General features: G+C 40.4%; 1 protein-coding gene across 1 annotated transcript; it reads right to left on the bottom strand.

The window, feature by feature from the left end:
• Positions 1–57: 57 nt before the first annotated feature.
• LOC110576904 (NFKB activating protein) lies at positions 58–23,289 on the bottom strand. The gene is made up of 9 exons (XM_044911574.1): positions 22,777–23,289; positions 20,242–20,322; positions 12,880–12,950; positions 12,547–12,690; positions 10,237–10,300; positions 8,305–8,414; positions 8,137–8,212; positions 7,007–7,156; positions 58–3,062 (listed from the first exon to the last, which is right to left on the bottom strand). The coding sequence occupies exons 1-9, from the start codon at positions 23,160–23,162 to the stop codon at positions 2,888–2,890; spliced, it is 1,257 nt and encodes a 418-aa protein (XP_044767509.1). The 5' UTR covers positions 23,163–23,289; the 3' UTR covers positions 58–2,887.
• Positions 23,290–23,945: the final 656 nt, after the last annotated feature.

Here is a 23,945-nt window from a genome sequence, read left to right as displayed (position 1 = left end):
AATGTTTTAGGATTGGACTTCTAATCAGAATGTATTAAAAATACGATACTGCACATCAAACCACAGAAAATTTATTGAATAATAAACTTGTGGTGAACAATCCAGCTGTATTTTTTTTTTTTTTGCATTCATTCATTTTCCATTTGGCAATTTCCATCACATTAGCAGAGTAACCAGTAAGTTGTTTTCCATTTCTAAGTGGTTTTTCCCATCACTGTCTACATCACTTGAGTCTTACAGGTACAGAAGCCAAGTTTAGAGATTTCCTAAAATTCACCTGTCAGACTGAGAATGATACTTGGCTGCTTGTTCCCCCATCTGAGCCTAATTCTCTAGTAGACACACCTCTTTAATGGGCATAACTGGGGAAAAGAAAAATGGCAAGAGTTCTACAGCTCATAATATAACCAGTCTAAAGATTTCCCTCCTCACAGGCCCCTTCACTTACTTTGAGTTAAGCCTCACTGTTAACTAATACTACACTCCGATACTCTGAAACTGGGCACGCTGCGTACCACACAGCATCACAACCGTGATGGCAGCAGGGTGGCTTCAAAACAGAGGAGGCAATTGCCACGCTTACTTATTTCTGGTCTTTCCATCCTCACACCAGATCATCACTTGTTCCTACCATCCCTGTGAGGCTGTCTTGTCTGACTGCAAAGGTTTAAAACACCAAAGACAAGATTACATTATGGGTGATTACGTACAGGTATATCAGAATACATATTTATGCAGACAAGCACTGGAAGGGAACACAGAATACGAAAGACAATTGATGTGCTAAGACTGTGGTTAATTTTTCTTTCTTCTTTTAACTGTTACATTTGTGCAACAAACATAAAAGAAGGGAAAATCTTATCAGAACAACAGGCAAGGAAGTGGAAAACTAGGTAAGTCTTACTGAAGAACAAACCATGAATTTCAAATACAACAGCCCTCCTATTGGACTTACCGCTCAGATGACTCAACAGTTTGAAGCAGTAACTCTCATGAGCTCAAAATACTTTTAGCCCTTTTATTCTACCCTCCTCTTTCCCAAAAAACATGCTACTGAAGCTGTTCTTTGGCAGATCTTTCCTGAACAAACCCTGATGAAAGAAATGACAAAGTTCTGAAATACCTTAATATGTTTTCTTTCATTTACTATCTACTCTGTGGAGGACACAGGCGAATCCAATAAAAACCCACAATAATCCTCTATCACAGAGTCGTTGCATTTAAACTGCTCTGCCTACTGAAAATAAGAGTGCAAACTCATTCAGCCTCTAGGAATCAATAACAAAAAATAATGTTCTTAGAGAACAGAATTCTTAAATAGGGACTATAAATTTAGGTTTTATTACACAGGGAAGTAGATGGATTACAACTCATAAATTTGGAACCTAGCTTCCTTTTACCTTTAGGAAACAAGATATTGATCAGGTTAGGCGGCAATGATGATAAACAGAAATCACTTCATCTTCAGGAGTCATAAATGTTGCTACACGCCAAATGGTTTAGTTCCTTAGTTGTGGGTTAAAGGTAGACACTTTCCTAGAACATATGTTAAATAGTAAAACTTTTTATCTATACTTTGAAATATGACTGCCTTATTTTAAAACTTTGGGAAAAAAACACTTTAATCTATTACAAGAAGAGAGAGCATTTTATGACCACAGAGTTAGAACTTCCCCATCCCCCAGGTAATTTAGATTTATTCTAGACACATAATAACACAGCTCAAAACAACCTTAACAAAAACAGCCCAAACTTCTACTGTCCCCTTTTCTTTCACTCTTGTGACCTAACAACTCAAACTGAACAAAATAATGGGAAGAAAAAAGATCACGAACTGCTAGTCCCAGAATTTTCCATTTCTCTCAAACTTAAAAGTCAATAGTAGCCATAAAAAGGTGATAAAGTGAGGAGTTCATACAAAGTTAAACTGAATGACAGATATAAAAAATAAAATGAAACGTTTAACAATGTTTAAAATGAAATATGCTTATTACATAAAGGACAGACTTAAAATACGTTTAATATCATTTTAACTTCATCCTTATAAAACAACTAAATTAAAACCAATGCTTCAATATATTTTTCCCTATTAAACTCCTAACCATAGTTGACTCCCATTCATTTCCAGTATTCAAATAACGATCTAAGCATAGCTTAGATGGAAATAATCTACTTACATTGGCAGAACAGTACACTTCCCAGTATTTTATATTTGAAGAACCATTTTTAAGTAACCTTTTAAGAACTTAAAACACTAACGTTCACATTTTCAACTCAATAAGTCTGTGGGTTAGTTTGGTTTTTGGCTTGTTTGCTGGATGTGTGGTAGACATAGGGACTAAAACCAAAATACATTATTTCCAGGGCAGACTATATATTATACAAGTCGATTTTCAAATTCCAGATTTGCTTTTTTCAGCAATGCCTTCACCTTGTTAACAAAAGTGGCCTCCTGTATGTTTCTATCAAGTCCATTTAAAACACATTCAACATAGAGGAATGATGATTTCCCACAAGTTCAGTTGGGGTGGGAGTGGGGGACAGGCATCACGTAGAGCTAACAGTAGCACTGTCCCATGGTGTGAGAATTAAGTTTCGCATCTTACTGACACTTTCTCTCAATGCCACCTCCCCAAGTACAGTATGATTTCATTCGTAATTTGGATTTTTAAACCAGAAAGTTATTATGGTCAATCCAAAAATAACCCAAAGAACTTGCTAAAATTGTATCAATAAGCAGCTTTTTATTGAAGGACTGAAAGAATTAAATAGAAGGCACAGTAGCACTGTAAAGCTTTTTCAGATCATAGTAATCTTTTTGTATGTATATGTGGAACCCAGACTTTCTTTTTTTGTTAAAAATGTCTGCTGAACAATCAGAAAATCCTTATTTGTCATCTTTCCCTTTAGTTTTTCTGTATACCATCTCTCGAAAACTGGCCAGAATCTTGTTTTCTCTCTTTCGCCTCTCTTCTTGGTTAAAGGACGCCAGGGCTCTCTTCTCATCAGCACTATAGATCTGGTTCTCTTTCCGCAGTCGCACGGCCTCCATTCGGCGATGCCTGGAGATAATTTTATTTTTTGCTTAATTTCTCAGTAATTTTTCTCATAGTACTTCCTCACTAATCCTTCTTAATACAGACTGTTCTATTTAAAAAACTCACAAATAGAAATTGTTTTGGTAATGGGTTGGATTTTCAAAAGATCATTTATCTGCCAATGTATCCTTTGATTCATTTTCAGTACTCAAATAATGATCTGATGTTCTGTCAACATCATGAATGTTATTAATTTCAATTACTAAGGGCATAAGTGTAGTTCTGTTGTTTCTACTAAAACAACCAGAAACTAGCAAATTATTAATCTTCCTATGTGATATGTGGAATTTGCCTTTGGGGAATTGACAGTAGGACAGAAGAAAGGTTTAAGTTGTCATCAGTCAGGCAGAACTTCCTCATGGTTCTAACTTACCATACAACCAAAAGGACCAGGTCTAATACTATAATAGAATTTGATGAGTTTTGTGAGTGGATTTAACTTCCTTAGAATCCAGTAGCAGCTCCAAGAAGAGATTTATCACAAGGGCTAATTCAGGAAAGTATAGGGGGCAGAGAGAAACTATTACATTATCTTCAAAAGGTCTGCTAACTTAGAGGGAAAACTCCATGAAACTCTTTTACGCTTATGTAACCCAATCCTACAAAGTCAGTTCGATATATAAGGCTTGACCTATGCCTAGAAAAAGAGAGAAAACTGAGTAAGGAAAAGAGGGAGAATCATTTAAGATTAGTGTGAAAGTGGGGGAGCAGCAGGATGGAAAGACAAGGAGATGACAATGTATTTAAGGTTGCTCAAGGCACAGTGAATAGAGTTTACTTGGAACACATAAGTGCTATGTGAACAATGTTGTAAAACATCTATGTAACGTCTCCTAGTACATGGGAAAGATTTTTCTCTTGGGTATCTAGGAATGGAGCTGCTGGGACATAAAGCTTACGAATGCTCAACTTTCCAAGATGATGTCAGACTGTTTTCCAATCATTGTACCAATTTATATCACCACTAGCAGTATTTAAGCGATCCTGTAGATCTACATCTTCTCCAATGCTTGGTACTGTTAGAACTCTGAACTTCTATCAAATAGATGTAAAATGGTATTTCAGCATGTTCTTGATTTCCATTTCCAATGATAATGAACATCTTTTTATGTATGGGTAGGCCATATATTTTTCTTCTAACAAATGCTTGCTTGTGTCATTTTCCCATTTTTTGTTCGGATTGTATGTATTCTTCAAATATTCTCAATACTATCAGTTGTAAGATCTTATCCCAGCTTAAAATTTCTCTTTTTACTTATTTTAAGATGTCTTTTGATGAACAAAAGTTGTTTCTTTTAACTTAGGCAAATTATCACTATTTTATGATTAATACATTTTTTGGAGTCTTAAGAAACACTTTACTACCCCGAGATCTGTTAGATATCTACTTATATTTTACACTAAGAGTGTTGAAAGTTGTTTTTGAGGGCGCCTGGGTGGCTCAGGTGTTAAATGCCTGCCTTCGGCTCAGGGCATGATCTTAGGGTCCTGGGATCGAGCCCCACATTGGGCTCCCTGCTCGGCAGGAACCCTGCTTCTCTCTCTCCCACTCCCCCTGCTTGTGTTCCCTCTCTCATTGTGTCTCCCTCTGTCAAATAAAAAAATAAAATCTTTTTAAAAAAAAAGTTGTTTTTGACATTTAAGTCCTTATTCTTGCTGCACTGATTTTTTCTTAATTAAAAAAGATTTTTTTTAAGTAGGCTCCACACTCAGCGTGGGGCTTGAACTCACAACCCTGAGATCTAGAGTTGCATGCTCTAGTGAGCCAGCCAGGCACCCCTAGTTGCACTGATTTTTAAATATGGTGATGCAGGGCTCTACTTTCATCTTTTTCCAAATGGATAACCATTTTTCTCCTGCTCCATTCACTGAATAGGTCCTTCTTTCCCCAATGATCTGACATGTAATCTCTTTTACCTAACTAAGTTTATGCATGTATGGCTCTGCCCCCGAGCTTCATATTTTATCCCACTGAACAATTCATTTGTTCTCCTGTACTTTCTAAAGTTCTGTAAGCTTCATAATAAGTCCTCATATTTGGTAGGGCAAATCTCATCTTCCTGTTCTTCTTCAAAGGTGACTGGGCTATTCTTGGCCCTCTAGTCTAACATAAATTTTAGAACCATCTTATTGGGGCACCTGGGTGGTTCAGTCGGTTACGCATCTGCCTTCGGCTCAGGTCATGCTCCCAGGGTCCTGGGATCAGGCCCTGTGCAGGCTCCCTGCTCAACGGAAAGCCTGCTTCTCTTACTCTCTTTGCTGCTCCTGCTGCTTGTGCTATCTCTGTCTCTGTCAAATAAATAAATAAAATCTTAAAAAACGAGAACCATCTTATTAAGTTTCACATAAAACTCTGCTGTGAGTTTGACTGGAACTACACTGAATATACAGATCAATTTGGGGAGAACTGACAACTTTATATATTGCCTTCCTATGTGAACATGGTATCTCTCCATTTAAGCCTTCTTTAATGTCTTTTTTAAAAGATTCACTTATTTGAGAGAGAGAGAGAGGGTGAGTGGGGGGAAGGGCAGAGGGAGAGGGAAAGAATCTCAGGCGGACTTCCCACTGAGTGTGGAGCCCAATGCAGGGCTCAATCTCACAACCCTGAGATCATGACCTGACCTGAAACCAAGAGTCAGATGCTTAACCGACTGAACCACCCAGGGACCCCTTTAATGTCTCTTAATGTTTTCTAGTTTTCCCTGTAGAGATCTTGGACATTTTTTGTTAAGATTTATTCCTAAATCCTTCATATTCTCTGGTACTATTATAAATGTTTTCTTTTTATGTAATTACATTCCTGTTTCCTGATATATAGAAATGCAATTGACTTTCATGTATTAACCTCATATCCAACCATTTATTAAACCCTTCTATTATTCAGAATCATCTGAAGATTCCTTAGGATTTTCTATGTAAAAAAAAAAAATCACATCATTCACAAAAAATGAGTTATATCCTCCTTTCCAATGTTTATGACTCTCATTTCTTTTTGTATTATTGTGCTGGTCCTCTGAATTCTAAGATTCTGGAGGTGATTCAGGGGTTTTGCAAATATCTGCCTCCAGCTTTATTTTAAAATATGTACCTACTTTAAAAAATTTATAAAGTTTTAAAAAATCCAAAATTCAGTTTGATCTTGGTACTGATGCCCTATTAGTTCACTCTCCTCATTCTTCCTGGTACTTTGCTTTTTCTTCCACTATTTTATTTTAAGATTTTATTTTTATTTATTTGACAGAGAGAGACAGAGCGAGACAGGGAACACAAGCAGGGGGAGTGGGAGAGGGAGAAGCAGGCCTCCCGCAGAGCAGGGAGCCCGATGTGGGGCTCGATCCCAGGACCCTGGGATCATGACCCGAGCCGAAGGCAGACGCTTAACGACTGAGCCACCCAGGCGCCCCATCTTCCACAATTTTATATTCATTTCCCCATGCTATCATAATCCTTTTCTGCTCTTAATTCTCAGAGTCCACAGATTAGAGAGTCCACATTCTCTGACTCTATAGTTGGAGCAAACTCAGAAAACAGGAAACACTGTCTCATGAAAATGATTTCCTACTACTAGAATGCCACATTCCTCATGGGGCAGTGATAAATAACTGAATTAACTATATCCTCCAGAAGACAAACTATTGGTACCAAAATACAAACTAGGAAAGGACATTGGAAAGACTGATTCTTTCAAGTTGGAAAGATAGCTGATTTTGAGGCTGAGTTGCACACATACTTGGAATTTTAGACAACCATGTTTATCCCAATAAAAGCAATATTAAACCAAAATTTATACTCTACTTTTCATTAGGAATGATCACTTAATGAAAATCAATTACCAAAATATAACGCTGGTATTGAGAAAGGAAAATATCTAATCATGGAAACTGACCTCGATGCCAATAACTTACCTGCTACCACTCATTACATAACCCGAGCATTCAAATGATGCAATTTCTTCACTTGTCAAGCCAATTTCACCTCTTCTTGGGATACGTTTCCCTGCTTTTACATATTCAGCCATAGCTGCACCCTCACCAGGTAACAGCGCGTGACCATAGCTACAAAGGAATTCAGAATTCAGAAAAAGTTCATTATAAAAAGCTCATCATTACAAAAAGCTCATCATCTGAAGAGAGCACAAAAAGATTTTCTCTCAGAAAACAGCACAAATAACAGTTGCTGAGTGGCAGCATGCTCGGAAGCCTGATGTGAATTACTTTAATTAGTGAACATTGCACTCTGACCTATATAACTAACCCAGGAATACAGAGATGCTTTGGAAGAACAAAAGAACTGATGTTAGTGAGTCTAGATTCATGGTTTACAATTATGGATCATTTATCCCTACAGGCAGTGCCTATATGGCTTCTGCCTCCGGTGAATTCGTTTTTCCTTTTTCCCTTTCAAAAAAAAAAGAGAAATAATATATCTCAAATTAACATAATTTTTAGACTTATAACCGGTAATGCTATACAGTAACAATTACCTATTAACTTTCATTCGAGAGAACTTTAAAAACTATCATCCCTTCAGTCAATTCACTGACAGCATCTTGAATACCTACTAAACTCAAAGCTTATAATACAAAAATAATCTGTTCTTATGTAATTTATATACTGATGGGGACATAACTGCAATACAATGTAGAACATATAAAACATTGCACAAAAGAAAGAGAAAATACTGTGAGGACTAGAGGATTAAAGAGGGGTAGGAATCCCATCTACTCGTGGAGGGAAGGTCCTGGGAATCAGCACATGACCCCTCCTTTTGAAAAGAGCTTTGAAAGATAGTAAGGATTTTAACAGGAAGAAATTGGGAGTAATGAAGAAACAAGGGCAGGAAAAAGAAGTGAAGGCATGTTGGTGAAAGACATAAGGTGAACAAGGCATGATATAGTAAAGTGCACAGTAAATACAGGGAAGTTTTAGTTCAGCTCACTTGGAACCTGGCATGTAAATAAGGACATAGAGGGAGATATAGTTGGAAAGGCAAGTTAGGGTTGTACCTTAGATATTTAAAATACACTGTTACTTACTTCAAAGGTTTATCATCCTGAGAGGCAAGTGTTTTTGGAGCCTCTGGGCCAATTAAATCTGAGGGTTCTTCAGGCTCTGCAGGAAAGATGTTCAGAAACAGATTCACATTTTGACCAATCATTTAATTTTTTATCTGTTCTGAGTCAAAGTCTACCAGAAGAACCTACTTGATCGATCTTTCCAGGGATTCTCCAGAAACTCTTCCTGGGAATCTTTAGAGCTTGAATCACTGGAATCTTTTCTACTCTTCTTAGACTTCTTTTTCTTGTATTTCTTCCTGTAATTATAATTTCATACAAATACACTTAATAGCCCCACATTAAAGGGAATCTCATTTTTTAAGGCAATGAAAGACTGATGAAAATGATTTAAGTTCTCAGCTGATTAAAATTTTTAGAGAATTTTAATTAGAAGATCTTTTAACTTATTTAACCAAATCATGTTTCACTATAAAAAAGATCCCTCAAGGGGACAATGAAATACAGTTCTCATGTTGCAAAAAGATAATAAAGCAGTTAAAAAAACAGCTCTTGGGGAACCTGGGTGGCTCAGTTAGTTAAGCGTCTGCCTTCGGCTCATGTCATGATCCTAGGGTCCTGGGATCGAGCCCCACATTGGGCTCCCTGCTCAGCAGAGAGCCTGCTTCTCTCTCTCCCTCTGCCTGCCTCTCTGCCTACTTGTGCTCTATCTATCAAATAAATAAAATCTTTAAAAAAAATAAAAATAAAAAACAGCTCTTACCAATTTGAGCATCAATAATTTGAAGTGTAATGGATTAAAATACATCAAATATGTTTGAATCCTTGGGTTCATAATGATACTAAAAAAAGTCCAACTCATTATTCTGAAAACTCATAAAACAAAAAAAGTTAAAAAAAGTAACCTGCCTTTCCTGTACAAACTGTACTTCAGAGTAAACAAACAGTTGATGAGGGTAGGTTTCTCTTATAGAATTATCCTACCTAATAAATGAAGAAAGCAAGCCAGAAAAAAAAAAGAAAGCCAGAATGAGACTATCACCACTTTGCAATCCCTAATGAAACAATGGATCTAGGGAATGACCATCCATGGCTATTAATATGACAAAAGGAGACAACCAGACATTATCTACCTCCTGACGAAGTACACAGCACCACCTATGAAGTATGTGTGCCAAAGACTCAAATCTGTACCTCATCAAGTCTCTGGACCTTACTATCAATATATAAGAAATAGAGAAGACAAAGAACATGTTAAAAGCACACCATAAAAATACAGTTAGTGGCGTCTGGCTGGCTCAAACAGTGGAGCATGTGACTCTTGATCTTGGGGTCCTGAGTTCGAGCCCCACATTAGGTGTAGAGATTACTTAAAAATAAAATCTTTAAAAATAAAGAAATAAAAAAATTAAATATAATCAGCAAAATCTATACTGTAGGAAACTCTACAGGTAAATGATTTGGTTTCTTTAACAAAAATATTGCAAGAACAAAAAGGGAAGGGGAACCAACTAATTTAAAGAGATACAAGGGACATATCAACCAATCACAATTTATGGGCATTATTTGGATCCAGATTTAAATAAACTACATAAAAACCTGCTGAGAATTGAGGAATTATTGCTAAATATATTAGGCATGATAACACTATTGTGGTTATGATTTTTATAAAGGAATGCCTAGGGGCGCCTGGGTGGCTCAGGAGGTTAAGCGTCTGCCTTCAGCTCAGGTCATGATCTCAGGGTCCTGGGATCAAGCCCCACATCGGGCTCCTTGCTCAGTGTGGAGTCAGCTTCTCCCTCTGCCTCTGCCCTTCCCCTGCTTGTGCTCTGTCTCTGTCAAAGAAATAAATAAAACCTTAAAAAAAATAAAAATAAAAAAATAAAGGAATGCCTATCTTTTAGAGAAACATGCTGGTTTATGGACAAAATGATATCTGGGATTGGTTTTGAAATAATGGGGGGGCAGTGAAGACTGTCCAAGAGTTAAAGTTATTAAGCTGGGTGATGGTTACATGGGGGATCACTACACTATTTATCATTATTTACTTAATTACTCTATTTTATGTAATTTTATATATATTTTAACTTTTCCAAGATAAAAATTGGAAAGAAAACTGACGATCTATGTTTCTTCTTCTTTTCCTTTTTCTTGGCTTTCTTTGCTCTTCTTTTTGTATCTTCATCTGCAAATTAAAGCACATTTTAATTAAAAACAAAAATTAAACTCTAAAACCCCAGTAATTTTGAGTAAATATCCTATTGCCCTATTTGTTGTTACAGAGAAATTAATTAATTCAAACATTTATTGCTCATCAGGATATGTGCTAGGCTCCAGGGACACAGAAATTAAAGTTATACTAAGTCTTCAGTGATGCAGAGTATTATTATTAATTTTATTGGGTGAGATAATAGGAATAAGTAGGAAAATGTCCTTGTTTTTTAGAGATGTATACAGAAATCTTTACGGTGGCAGTATGATATTTCTAATTTACTTTGAATATCTCAGCAAAAAAAAAATGATACTTAAAGCAACCGTCAAGGGACACCTGGGTGGCTCAGGGTCCTGGGATCGAGTCCCACATGGGGCTCCCTGCTTGGCGGGGAGTCTGCTCCTCCCTCTGCCTGCTCCTCCCCCTGCTTGTGTGTGCTCTCTCTCTCGCTCTTGCTCTCTCTCTAGCAAATAAAATCTTTAAAGCAACTGTCAAAGTACTAAAAATTATTAAAATCTAAATGATATATATAGTATTATACTATTCTCCTTACTTCCTAATGTTTGAGTATTTTTCACGACGAAAAAAGAAAAAAACCCTATGTGTTTGGGGCCAGGGACATGCTTTCTAGGAGCTCAGTCTAATGGAGGAGACAGAGGTAAAGAGATAAACAGAATTTGGAGTGATACAGGGAAGCATGGGCTGCTCTGGGCATATAGGAAAGTCTCATTATCAGGCTGGTTTGGGGAGGGTGGTTAAGGAATGGTGACTCTTAAGCTAGTTCTTTTTTAAGATTTATTTATTTATTTATTTATTTATTTATTTATTGGAGGGAGAGAGAGCAAGCAAGCACGAGTGAGGGGGGGGGTGGGGAAGGGCAGAGGGAGAGGGAGAATCAGACTCCTGGCTGAGCAGGGAGCCCAACTGGGGCTTGATCCCAGGACCCCGGGATCATAACCTGAGCCAAAGGCAGACGCTTAACTGACTGAGCCACCCAGGTGCCCCAAGCTAGTTCTTTTTAAAAATCAGTTTTATTACAAAAGTACTGCATGCCCGTTGTTGAAGTGAGTAAGCCAAGCCACATGCAGGGAGAGATTGGCATTGTAGGCAGATGGACTCTCTGTATCAAGTAACAGAAGCAAGAGAAAGAACATGGAATGCTAAGGAGACAGACAGTAGTTCTTTGGTTACAGAGGATGCTGCAAGAGTGACAGGGCATGTGTGATTAGAGAGGGATCAATCAGGGTCTGAACTTTACCCTGAAGGCTACAGAGAGCTTCTGAAGGATTTTTAAGTAGGGGACAGATGTGCTCACATTTGTGCTCTAAGAAAGTTCACTCGGGCGCCTGGGTGGCTCAGTCGGTTAAGCGTCTGACTCTTCATTTCAACTCAGGTCATGATCTCATGGGTTGTGGGATCAGCCCTGTTTCAGGCTCCATGCTCAGTGGGGAGTCAACTTGAGATTCTCTCCATCTGTCCCTCCCCCCACTTGCACACCTGCACACTATCTCTCTAAAAAAAAAAGGTAGTTCACTCTTCCGCAGTGAGGAAGAAAAGTAACAACAGGAGCCAGGAAACCCAGGTGACATCAGAGGAAAAGACACCTTTATGTAATGTGTCCCTAGAGGTGGCACCCTCTGTCAATCATCAGCCAGGAGAAGGCACAAAAAGGTGGCTTTCGGTGAGGCACCACCCCACGGGGGGTGTCTTCCCTAATCAGCTGTCAGCCTGAAGAGGAGGGGGGGGTCCTTTGTGGTGTGCCTTTTCGAAATGGCGCAGAGGTGCCCACTGAGTGGGAGAATGACACGAGAGAGCTGCTCCCCAGGGCTGATGCAGCCCTGTATGGCTCGCTTTGCTGCCACACGTCTCCCGGCCGGACCCCACCTCGGTTCGCTGCCACGTGCCTTGTACGGCTAGACACCACCCATCTGGGGTCACACCGCTCAGGTCTGAATCTCAGCTGTGTGAGCCTGAGTGCGGTATCACAAGCTGCTCTGCGCCCCAATCCCCCAGCTCTATGATGTAGTCTGGAGTTACGACGTGTGGATTAAACAGCACTGACGAACACCGAGCACTCAGCGCGGTGCCTGGCACAAAGTCAGCGAGTGCTCAACGACTCTTGACTACCGTTCTTGTGGTTTAACCTTCCCCTGAAATCAATTTTACGAAGTAAAATGAGTTCTGAAGCCAGACTTGCAGAGTGATGCTGGCCTTCTTACCGCTGGAGTCTGAGTCACAGTCAGAGTCACTGTCGCTGTCATCAGAATACTTCTTGTGTTTTCTTTTAGAGGATTTTTTCTTTCTCTTTTTCTTGGACCTTTCTTTCGAACGACTAGACTTCCTCTTCTTCTTCTTCTTCTCTTCTACATAAAATACAAATATCAAATTAACTTCTAACAAGTATTACGATCATCAATTTTATTGTATTTGAAATACTGAAAAAGAACAGATGACAGGCAACCTGAGTACAAGCAAAGTCTATCGTTCGACTATTTATAAACATTTTTTTCAACTTCTCAATACAGCAGCTCTGTAGTATTTTAAAAAAATACCTTCTGAAGTAGAAGCTGAAGTGGTGCTTTTCTTTGGCTCATCATCCTCTACTGGTGTGTGTTCATCAGAGCTGAATTTAAAGAAGATGGTTGTAAGAATCAGAAAAGTGATGAAATGTGAATCATGGAGTATAAAAATATAGAATCAAAAAATTTCAGTAATGACACCAATTAACTGTCCAAGAACAATTAAAAGCAAACACTGGAATGACTTTGTAAAGGTATAGTTCGAGGGTCTACCACCTTCAAAATAATGTAATAATCATTTACATTTGCATAATGCTTTAGAATTTACAAAACACTATTCAAACTAAAAGCAATGGGTAAATTTTCAGAAGAAGCCACAGGGCAAATGTACAGAACCATAAGGAAAGATGGAAAAAACAAGAGGGGCGCCTGGGTGGCTCAGATGGCTGAGCGTCTGCCTTCGGCTTGAGTCGTGGTCCTGGGGTGCTGGGATCGAGCCCCGCGTCGGGCTCCTGGCTCAGCAGGGAGTCTGCTTCTCCCTCTCCCTCTGCCTCTCCCCCTGCTCATGCTCTCTGTCTCTCTGATCTCTGTGTCTCAAATGAATAAAAAAATCTTTTTAAAAAAAAAAGAAAAAACAAGAGATAAGAAGACCAAAGGAAGACCTCACTTTATTTTATGTGTATAAAGGGCATATGGTAGAGCAGCAACTGTTCTGTCCCCAGAGCAAGAAGAACCTAACACACTACCATATAAAGAGATTTCTTTCTATTATAGATAATTCTGAAAATGAGTACTATTAAAATTCTATAATAGTTTAGAAGAGGATGGGGTGGCTGGGTGGCTCAGTCAGTTGAACGGCTGACTCTTGGTTTTGGCTCAGGTCATGATCTCAGAGTCCTGGGATCGAGCCCTACATCCAGCTCCACGCTCAGCGGGGAGTCTGCTCCCTCTCCCTCTGCCCCTCCCACTTGCTCTCTCTCTTAAAATAAATAAATCTTTGGGGTGCCTGGGTGGCTCAGTCGGTTGGGCATCTGCCTTTGGCTCAGGTCATGATCCTGGGGTCTTGGGATCGAGCCCCGCACTGGGCTCTCACTCTGCGGGGACCCTGCTTCTCTCTCTCTCCCATGAATAAATAAATAAAATCTTTAAAGAATATATTAAAAAATAAATCTTTAAAAAATAGTTTAGAAGAGGAATTTTCATATCATATAATCTTTTAATCTGAAGACAACATCTGGAGTAATTTAGGTATTGCCTAGAAAATTATTTGTAGTGTTCCTTCCAGCTCATTCTTTCAGTTCAGATTCTCTGATCATTTTCAAAGGTATCTATAAGAACAAGTTTCAAATAATAATTCTATCACCCTGTCACAAAACACAAGTATATCTGTCAAGCACATTGTTTCAACTCAAAGTAGACTTAGAGAGGGAAGAAGAACCTTATGCACGGCACCAAAGGAAAAAAAAAGAAAAAAAAGAATTAGGCCTTCAGATACTATTTAATACAAGAAAACTAACTAGGAGTACCTGGCTGCCTCAGTTGGTGGAGCATGAGACTCCTGATCTTGGGGTTGTAAGTCTGAGCCCCATGTTGGGTATAAAGATTACTTAAAAATAAAATATAAAAAGAAAATAAACGAAACTGTATTGGTATATTCATTTTTTTAAAAAAAATCCCTTTGGGAACAGAATAAAGAGCCCAAAATAAACCTATGCATATACAGGAAACCAAGCTATGACAAAGGAGTAAAGAAAAAAAGAGGAGTAAAGAATATACCCAGGCGCCCCCTGTTACATTTGTTTTTAATGGGAAATCTAAAAACCAGGGCACCTGGGTGGCTCAGTTAGTTAAGCATCTGCCTTCGGCTCAGGTCGTGATCCCGGGGTGCTGGGATTGAGCCCCACATCGGGCTCCTTGCTCAGCAGGGAGCTGCTTCTCCCTCTCCCTCTGCCTGTAGTTCCCCCTCCTTGTGCTCTCTTTCTCGTTATCTCTATCTCTCTGTCAAATAAATAAAGTCTTTAAAAAAAAAAACAAAAACAAAGGTAATGGGGCACATGGATGCCTCAGTCAGTTAAGCATCCGACTCTTGATTTTGGCTCAGGTCATGATCTCAGAGTCGTGAGACGGAGTCCGCTTCGAGCTCCGCGCTGAATGTGAAGCCTACTTAAGATTCTCTCTCTTCCTCTGCAGCCCCCCACCTCCCCTTGCGCACCATGCTCTCTCTCTCTCTCAAAAAAAAGGCAGAGGATCTGAATAGACATTTTCCAAAGACATATAAATGGGTAACCACTATATGAAAAAATGTTCAATATCACTAATCATCAGGGAAATGTAAATCAAAATAAAGAAGAGATAATAACTCACCTGTTAGAATGGCCATTCTTGAAAAGACAAGAAATAACAAGTGTTGGTGAAGATGCGGAGGAAAGGGAACCCTTGCACACTGTAGGTGGGAATGTAAATTGGTATAGCCACTATGGAAAACTGTATGGAGGTTCCTTAAAAATGAAAAATATAACTACTGGGGCACCTGGGTGGCTCAGTCGATTGAGCGGCTGCCTTCAGCTCAGGTCATGATCCCAGAGTCCTGGGATCGAGCCCCACATTGGGCTCCCTGCTCAACGGAGAGCCTGCTTCTCCCTCTCCCTCTGCCTGCCTCTCTGCTTGCTTGTACTCTCTCTCTCTCTCTGTCAAATAAATAAAATCTTTAAAAAATATATATAACTACCATATGATCCAGCAATTCCACCTCTGGGTATTTACCCAAAGAAAACAAAAACACTAACTTGAAGATGTATGCACTCCCATGTTCACTGCAACATTATTTACAATAGCCAAGATATGGAAACAACCCAAGTGTCTATGGAGGGATGAAGAGATGAAGAAAATGTAGTATAGGAGAGGGTATCAACATGGTGGAGTAGGAAAATCCTGAGCTCACCTCCTTCCATAGATACACCAAAATCTACAACTACATATAGAACAACTATCTCTGAGAATGAACTTTAGAGTAGCAGAACAGATCATATGTAACTAAGGATATAAAGAAAAAGCCACAATGAGAAGGGTAGGAGGGTCAGAGACACAGTCTAGTCAGGACCCACACCCTCGGCATGGTGACCAACAGCAGAAGGGATATCATAACTGTAGAGTCCCTCACTGAGAAATAAGAGATCTGCGTTCCACATCAGCCTCCATAGCCTGAGGGACCTATACCAGAAAGACAAGCACCCATAATGCCTGGCATTGAAAACAAGTGGGGCCTATGTCCGGGAGAGCCAGAGGGCAGTGGGAAATTGAGACTTCCCTCTTGAAGGACACACCAGTGCAGAGGCATTAGTTTGAAAAGTACCTAGGTTAGAGGTGAAGGAGATCCAAGGAGACTAAGTTTAGGGTGTGTGTGGAGGGGCAGGGATCTGTCTGAACCTTCTCCAGGGAAAGAAGCATTGGCAGGCCCCATTTTCTTTTTACTTCCCTTACATCTAGCTGGTCCGGTGCTGGCGGGTGCCCTTTCTGACACTCTCCATCTACTGTGCTAGCACTACTTGCATAGACTCACCCCACCCAACCTGTCCACCCTGGCCTGGCACTCCTCTCTAGCAGCTCCCTACCCACCATACCTAGCAGGCATCTTTGGCCAGGACCAGCACACCCTCCACCCAAGGGCTCCTGCCCTGGAGGCCCAGTCCTACACACTAGAGTGTCTGCATCAGTCGCATCTGGACTTTGCAGCCAGCTGCACCAAAAGCCTGCCCTACTCAACAGTGCTCATGCAGCTCACAACCAGTCCTTATAGCCAGCTGTGCCAAGGGCCAACCCCACACACCAGCATGCCCACACCAGCTGCAACCAGGCCTGTCAGGCAGAGGGAGAAGCAGTCTCCCTGCTGAGATATGTGACCAAGAAGCAGTCTCCCTGCTGAGATATGTGACCAAGACACATTATAATCAGAGTGTCAAGAGTTAAGAGATAAAGAATCTTAAAAGCAGCAAAAGGAAAACAACTAGTTACATACCAAGGAACCCTAAGTCTATAAGCTAGTTTTACAGCAGAAACTTTATAGGTCAGAAGAGAACAGCATGATATATGCAAAGTGCTAAAACGAAAAAGACTCACAACCAAGATTACTCTACCCAGCAAGGTTATCACTCAGAAGTGAAGGAGAAACAAGGAGTTTCTCAGACAAGCATAAGCTAAAGGAGCTCATCAATACCAAACCAGCCTTACAAGAAATGTTTAGGGGACTTAATTTTAAGTAGAAAAGAAAAATCATAACTACAAGTAAGAAAATTATGAAAGGAGTGGTGCTTGGCTGGCTCAGTTAGTGGAGCATACGACTCTTGCACTTGGGGTTGTGAGTTGGAGCTCCATGTTGGGTGTAGAGATTACTTATAATAAAATCATTTAAAAAAAAGGAAAATTATGAAAGGAAAAACCTCACTGGTAAACGTAAACATATAGTAAAGGTAGTGGATCAACCACCTACGTAGCTAGTATGAAGGTAAAAAGACAAAAAGCAATAAAATCAGTTAGACCCACAATAATTAGTCAATGGAAACATAAAATAATAATATGTAAAATATGATATCAAAAACATAAAACATGGTGGGGGGATGATGTAGTGCTTTTAGAATGTATCTGAACTTAAGTGGGCATTAACTTAAAATGGATTGTTATATACATAAAATGTTATATATGAACCTCATGGTAACCACTGACCAAATACCTATAATAGAAAAACAAAAAATAAAACAAACATAACACTAAGGAAAGTCACCAAATCTCAAGGGAAGAGAGCAAGAGAAGAACTACAAAAACAATCAGAAAGGGATGCCTGGGTGGCTCAGTTGGTTAAGTGTCTGCCTCTGGCTCAGGTCATGATCCCAGCATGGGATCAAGTCCCACATCTGGCTCCTTGCTCAGCAGGGAGACTGCTTCTCCCTCTGCTTACCACTCCCCCTGCTTGTGCACTCTCTCTCTCTCTGACAAATAAATAAAATCTTTAGAAAAAAAATCAACAAAATGGCAACAAGTCCATACCTATTAATACTTTTTTTAATCAATAATTACTTTATGGGCACCTGGGTGGCTCAGTCATTAAGCGTCTGCTTCGGCTCAGGTCATGATCCTGGGGTCCTGGGATCGAGCCCCGCATCGGGATCCCTGCTCGGCGGGAAGCCTGCTTCTCCCTCTCCCACTCCCCCTGCTTGTGTTCCCTCTCTCGCTGTCTCTCTCTCTGTCAAATAAATAAATAAAATCTTTAAAATAAATAAATAACCAACCAACCAACCAACGGGTCAATGAAGAAATCAAAGAGGAAGTCAAAAATTACCCTGAGACAAATGAAAATGGAAGCACAACAGTACAAAATCTATGAAATGCAGCAAAAGAAGTTCTACAAGGGAAGTTTTATACAGGCCCAACTCAAGAACCAAGAAAAATCTCAAATAAACAATCTAATCTTACACCTAAAGGAACTAGAAAAAGAACAAAGCCCAAAGTTAATAGAAGGAAGAAAATAATAAAGATCAGAGCAAAAAATAAATGAAAAAGAGACTAAAAAGACAACAGAAAAGATCAATGAAACGAAGAGTTGGTTCTTTGACAAGATAAAATTGATAAAAACCTTTAGCCAGATTCATCAAGAAAAACAGAGTGCCCATATAAATAAAATCAGAAATGAAAGGGGATAAGTTACACCCAATACTACAGAAATAGAAAAAAATCATAAGAGACTACTAAGAACAATTATGTGCCAACAAATGGAACAACTGAGAAGAAATAGATAAATCATCTAAATCAGGAAGATTACAATACAGACTGATTACTACTAATGAAATTGACTCAGTAATCAAAAAACTCCCAACAAAAGAAACTCCAGAACCAGATGGTTTCACAGGTAAATTCTACCAAATATTTAATGAATTAAGACCTATGCTTCTTAAACAATTCCAAAAAACTGAAGAAAGAACAGACTCACTCTATGAGGCCAGCATTATCCTGATACCAAAACCAAAGACACCACAAATAAAAAAAAAAAGTTACAAGCCAATATCCCTGATGTATGTAGATGCAAAAATCTGCAACAAAGTATTAGCAAACCAAATTTTATACTACATTAAAAAGATCATACACCATACTAAAGTTGAAATTACTCCAGAAATGTAAGGATAATTCAATATGCACAAATCAATGTGGATATACCACATTAACAAAATAAAGGATAAAAATCCTATGATCATCTCAATAGATGCAGAAACAGCATCTGACAAAAACTCAACATCCAAATAAGATACAAACTTTCAACAAAGTGAATATAGAGAAAACACACCTCAACTTAAGAAAGGCCAGATATGACGAACCCATAGCTAACATCACACTTAACAGTAAAAAGCTGAAAGCTTCACCCTAAGATCAGGAACAAGACAAGGATGCCCATTCTCACCACTTTGATTCAACATAATACTGAAGTCCTAGCCACAGACAAGAAAAATAAAAGGCACCCAAATTGGTAAAGAAGAAGTAAAACTGGGGCACCTGGGTGGCTCAGTTGGTTAAGCGACTGCCTTCAGCTCAGGTCATGATCCTGGAGTCCCAGGATGAAGTCCCGGGATCGAGTCCCGCATCTGGCTCCCTGCTCAGCAGGGAGTCTCCTTCTCCCTCTGACCCTCCCCCCTCTCATGTGCTCTCTCTCTCATTCTCTCTCAAATAAATAAATAAAATCTTTTAAAAAAAAAAAGAAGTAAAACTGTCACTATTTGCCAATATATATAAGAAAACCCTACTCTACCATCCATGTTGTTTGTCAATTGTACCTCAAAAAAAAAATCCCTTTGTAAGGCTAACACCTGACACTCAATCTGCTATTAGGCTGAGGAAAAAACATTTCAAAATAATATAAATATATTTGTCTTAATACTGAACCCTTCTATGAATAGGAAATTAGCACCCCTATGAATTACAATTTAAGAAGAACAATGAAGGGGCACCTGGGTGGCTCAGTCGGTTAAGCGGCTGCCTTCGGGTCAGGTCATGATCCCAGGGTCCTGGGATCGAGCCCTGAGTCGGGCTCCCTGCTCAGCAGGGAGCCTGCTTCTCCCTCTCCCTGCCGCTCTGCCTACTTGTGCTCTCCACCTCTCTGTCAAATAAATAAATAAAATCTTTAAAAATAAATTAAAAAAAGAACACTTAATATGTTAAAATCCACTAGCAACATGTTTTAATTGTTAGATATGTTCAATGTTTTTAAATTCTAAGGGGTAGAATAGCATAAATCACCAAAAAGAAGAAAAAACATGAGCTGTACTTAAAAGTTCTTCATTTAACAAAAATTTTGACAAGTCTCTGGATTTAAACAAATGTTACATTTTTTAAAAGTATTTTTTAATCACTTACTCTGGTTCTGGATTCTTTGGAGAAAGTCCCCATACTTCAGGAGCTCCCAATTCTCCAATCCTCTCTCTCTCACTTAATCTCCTAGAAGATATAGGCATATAAATTATAATTCCATGGCTAAATTGTCTCCTAAATACATAATCAATTCAAAGGAGTCCATTTAAGTCCTATTTTCCTATTTTAAAAGTTAAATTAATAAATTAAGTATACTCATTATAATTTGATGTTCTTGATAGTACTATCAAATGGTACAGCCTACAGACAGCCTGAGGCCAGACCAGAAATACAGCCTCAAAGGCTATCAAGTCCATCTCTTCTGCCTCTTGCGTGACATAGCTCCTAACTGCTCATTTCGTCTTCTACAATATGTGACAAAAACAGTTTTATATTTGGAAATAACTTCTTTGTTTACACACATTTATGAGAGTAAAGAGCAGTCTCTACTTTTGATTTAGTCAAACCCGTTTTCAGAAACTTAGGAATTAATAAAGAAAATTAAAATGAAGCATTAGAAAATAAAGAGAGCTCTGAAAATGAAAGAAAAGTTTTATTTGATAAAAACTGTCCTCAACGAGATACAGGGTTTTTTTCTCCGTTTTCCCTTTAGTTTCTTTTTGGAAAAGGACTATATTCTCTATCTACTCTTGCAGGACGCGAAAAACTTATGTTTGTGATTTTTTTCTTTTAATTTTGCTCACAAACAAAATACAAAAAAACGAAGACTCAATTCCTCAAAGTTTAGCTGCTAGTGATTCCATTTGTTAAAAAAACACACAGACACCAAACCCTTACAAAATAAGCTGGTTTGATTGCTTTAATATACTGTTTTTTACTTCTTTATTCAGGAGAAAAGGTATTATAATCATGCAGAATTAGACTCAGGTTTCCCACTTGAAGAAGTGCCTAAAAGGGTTATACTTATAACCCAACTTGTAATATATATGCAGGGGGAAGTATGACAGGCTATAAGAACAGTCAAGTTCTCATCCCTGCTGCCCCCAGCTTCATCTGTACTCTTAAGATAAACTATTCATCTTCTAAATGTACAAATGCAAATTTCATCCAAGAAGTTCTGACATCTTTTGATGAGGATTGTCCAGTAGGAAGTTGGCTGCTTTTTGACTAACACAGCCAGGAGGTAACTCTGAAAAATTTAATTTGGAGAGGTAGGTCTCCAACCTAACTCCGTACTGTTTTTATGGTTTCTGCTTCCATTCAGGAAACCCTAGTAGCTAACACTCAAGGACTATTAATTCTGTTCCAGGAACTAAATCATCACAACTCTAAAAGCCTTGGCGCCAATTTTATCCCCTTTTAAATGGTTAGAAATAGAGCTCAGAGAAGTTCAGAAACTTGCTCAAGGTCACACAACTATGAGGCTGCAAAGCATGGCTTCAAATTCAGGCATTCCGATTCTGGAGGCTTTCCTCTTCATTGCTATCCTTTATTACTTCCCATTCTTGGAAGAAAAAGATTTATGGAGACATCTCCCAGCTTTGGAATCTTAACCTGCCCCTCAATGCCTGTGATACTCTTAAATTTTTTTAACACAGCGCACATGTAGGGGCGCCTGGGTGGCTCAGTCGGTTAAGCGTCTGCCTTGGGCTGGGGTCACGATCCCAGGGGTCATGATCCCACATCGGGTTCCCTGCTCAGCCGGGAGCCTGCTTCTCCCTCTCCCTGCCGCTCCCCCTGCTTGTGCTCTGTCAAATAAATAAATAAAATCTTAAAAAAACACACCACAGAGGACATGTAAAGCACCTAGTACAGTGCCCGACAGACTTTAACACTCAATAAGCATTAGCTTTTAAGACTTACAGGACAATAATTATAACCCTTTTCCTTGCTCCTTCTTAAACTATCCACTTTCCCACTCCAACACTCACTCATGAGAGGGCACCTGATCTCACCCCTGACCTCGTTTTTCACGGTCAAATTGAGACCATTTAACTAGACCTTTTTCAACGTAGCTTAATCAACAGTTTAGCAGGTCACTTTTCCCACATTCAATCATCTGGGCTCAGAGGGTTTTTTCCCCCTCGGATTTAAACTCTTCCTCTCCAGCCTTCCCGACATTTCCACCGTACACATCCTGTCACCTCAAACCTGACTGGTCATTCAGCAAGCCGCGGTGGTACGCCTACCAAGTGCTAGGCACTGCTAATCTTGTGATCAGTAAAACAGGTGTCTTCTTTGCCACGAGCTCAATCGAGTGCGAAATGAAAGCACGCTTCCAAATAATAAAGACACGACCAAGCGAATACTGTAATTCGGGGAGGTCTGGGGCTCCCGACAGAACCGCTCCAAGCCAGGAGGCAGAAGTAGTAGCGGGGACACCGGAGCGCGGTACGAAGGGGCCCGAGAATGAGTGAAAACCCAAGGGAAGAAAGGGGCGGAAAAAGGCGTTGTGGGGGGCGGGGGTTGGGGTGGGACCGAAGGGATAGAAAGGGGCGCTCGGCAGAGAGCGAAAAGCGAAAAGTCAGACTCCCAAGTCGGGTGGGCTCCCGCGAGAGAAGGTGTGCCCGTCTCACTCACTTCTGCCGCAGGCTCTCCTCCCTCTCCTTGTCCAGAAGGCTAGGCCACGGCTTGTCGCTCCCGTAGGGGCGCGAGTAGCCGCCATAATACGCGGTCGAGGAGGCTGAAGCGAAGGGGTTGCCCCGCGGCGCAGAGGGCCGCTCCCGGGAGCGTGACCGCGAGCGGGATCGGTAGGACTGGTTTCGGGACCCCTGACTGAAGCCGCCCGGCTGATGGCTGAGACCATTCCGAGAGCAAGAATGCGAGCGAGAGCTCGAGCGCGAGCGACGGCCCCGCGGGGAGCGGGCGGATTTGCTGGGCTTAGGGCTTCTCGACGAACTGCGACGCTTCCCCCCGGAGCCCGAGGCCTCCCCATCAGGGCTGCGCGAACCCGACACCGGAGCCATCGCGGCCGCTGGGTCCCCTCAGCGGCTAGAGAAGGGGGCGCTCTCGCGAGCCTCGGAAGATCTCAGTTGGTTCGGCTCCCAAACCCGCCGTAGCGCCACCGCCCGAACCTGAGGGAACCTTGGAAACAGTTCCGGGTACGTCGGCAAATCCCTTCCCCCGACCTAGGCGGTCCTGCCCACGGGACGGGGATGTGTGTATCGGTATAAAGAAGTCCGTGGGGCAACCGGATCCACTCATCCTTCCGGTCCCGAGTGAGGATCCTCAAATCTAAACTGAACTAGAGGGCTTGTCCTTTCTTTAGCATCGAGTTGAAATACCTGAGGAGAAGGGCGATAGGTAACAGACATTTCACTGAGCGGCCGTGTGAATAACAAAGCCAATGTAACTTTACATAAATATATATGTTTGTGTGTATGTGGCTGTGTGTAAGAGTACACCCACACCCCCCCACAATTTTTTTTCCTTTTTTTTTTTTTAAAGATTTTTATTTATTGGGGCGCCTGGGTGGCCCAGTTGGTTAAGCGACTGCCTTCGGCTCAGGTCATGATCCTGGAGTCCCGGGATCGAGTCCCGCGTCGGGCTCCTTGCTCAGCAGGGAGTCTGCTTCTCCCTCTGACCCTCCCCTCTCATGCTCTCTCTATCCCATTCTCTCTCTCAAATAAATAAATAAAATCTTAAAAAAAAAGATGTTTATTTATTTGAGAGCGCGCGCGCGAGCACGAGCGGGGGGTGGGGGCAGAGGGAGAGGGAGAAACAGGCCCTCCGCTGAGCAAGGAGCCCGA

Source organism: Neomonachus schauinslandi, chromosome X (genome assembly GCF_002201575.2).
Source record: "Neomonachus schauinslandi chromosome X, ASM220157v2, whole genome shotgun sequence".
In the NCBI taxonomy this organism is placed as follows: Eukaryota; Metazoa; Chordata; class Mammalia; order Carnivora; family Phocidae; genus Neomonachus; species Neomonachus schauinslandi.
The sequence above is the reverse complement of the archived record's forward strand: the minus strand, read 5'-3'. Positions and strand labels throughout refer to the sequence as shown.

Coding starts and splice junctions, on each gene's coding strand:
- LOC110576904 (XM_044911574.1), bottom strand. CDS start 23,162: ATGGCTCCGGTGTCGGGTTCGCGCAGCCCTGATGGGGAGGCCTCGGGC. Junction 12,951..20,241: donor CCAAAGAATCCAGAACCAGA/GTAAGTGATTAA, acceptor CTTTAAATTCAG/CTCTGATGAACACACACCAG. Junction 8,415..10,236: donor AAGAAGAAGAAACATAGATC/GTCAGTTTTCTT, acceptor TTATAATTACAG/GAAGAAATACAAGAAAAAGA.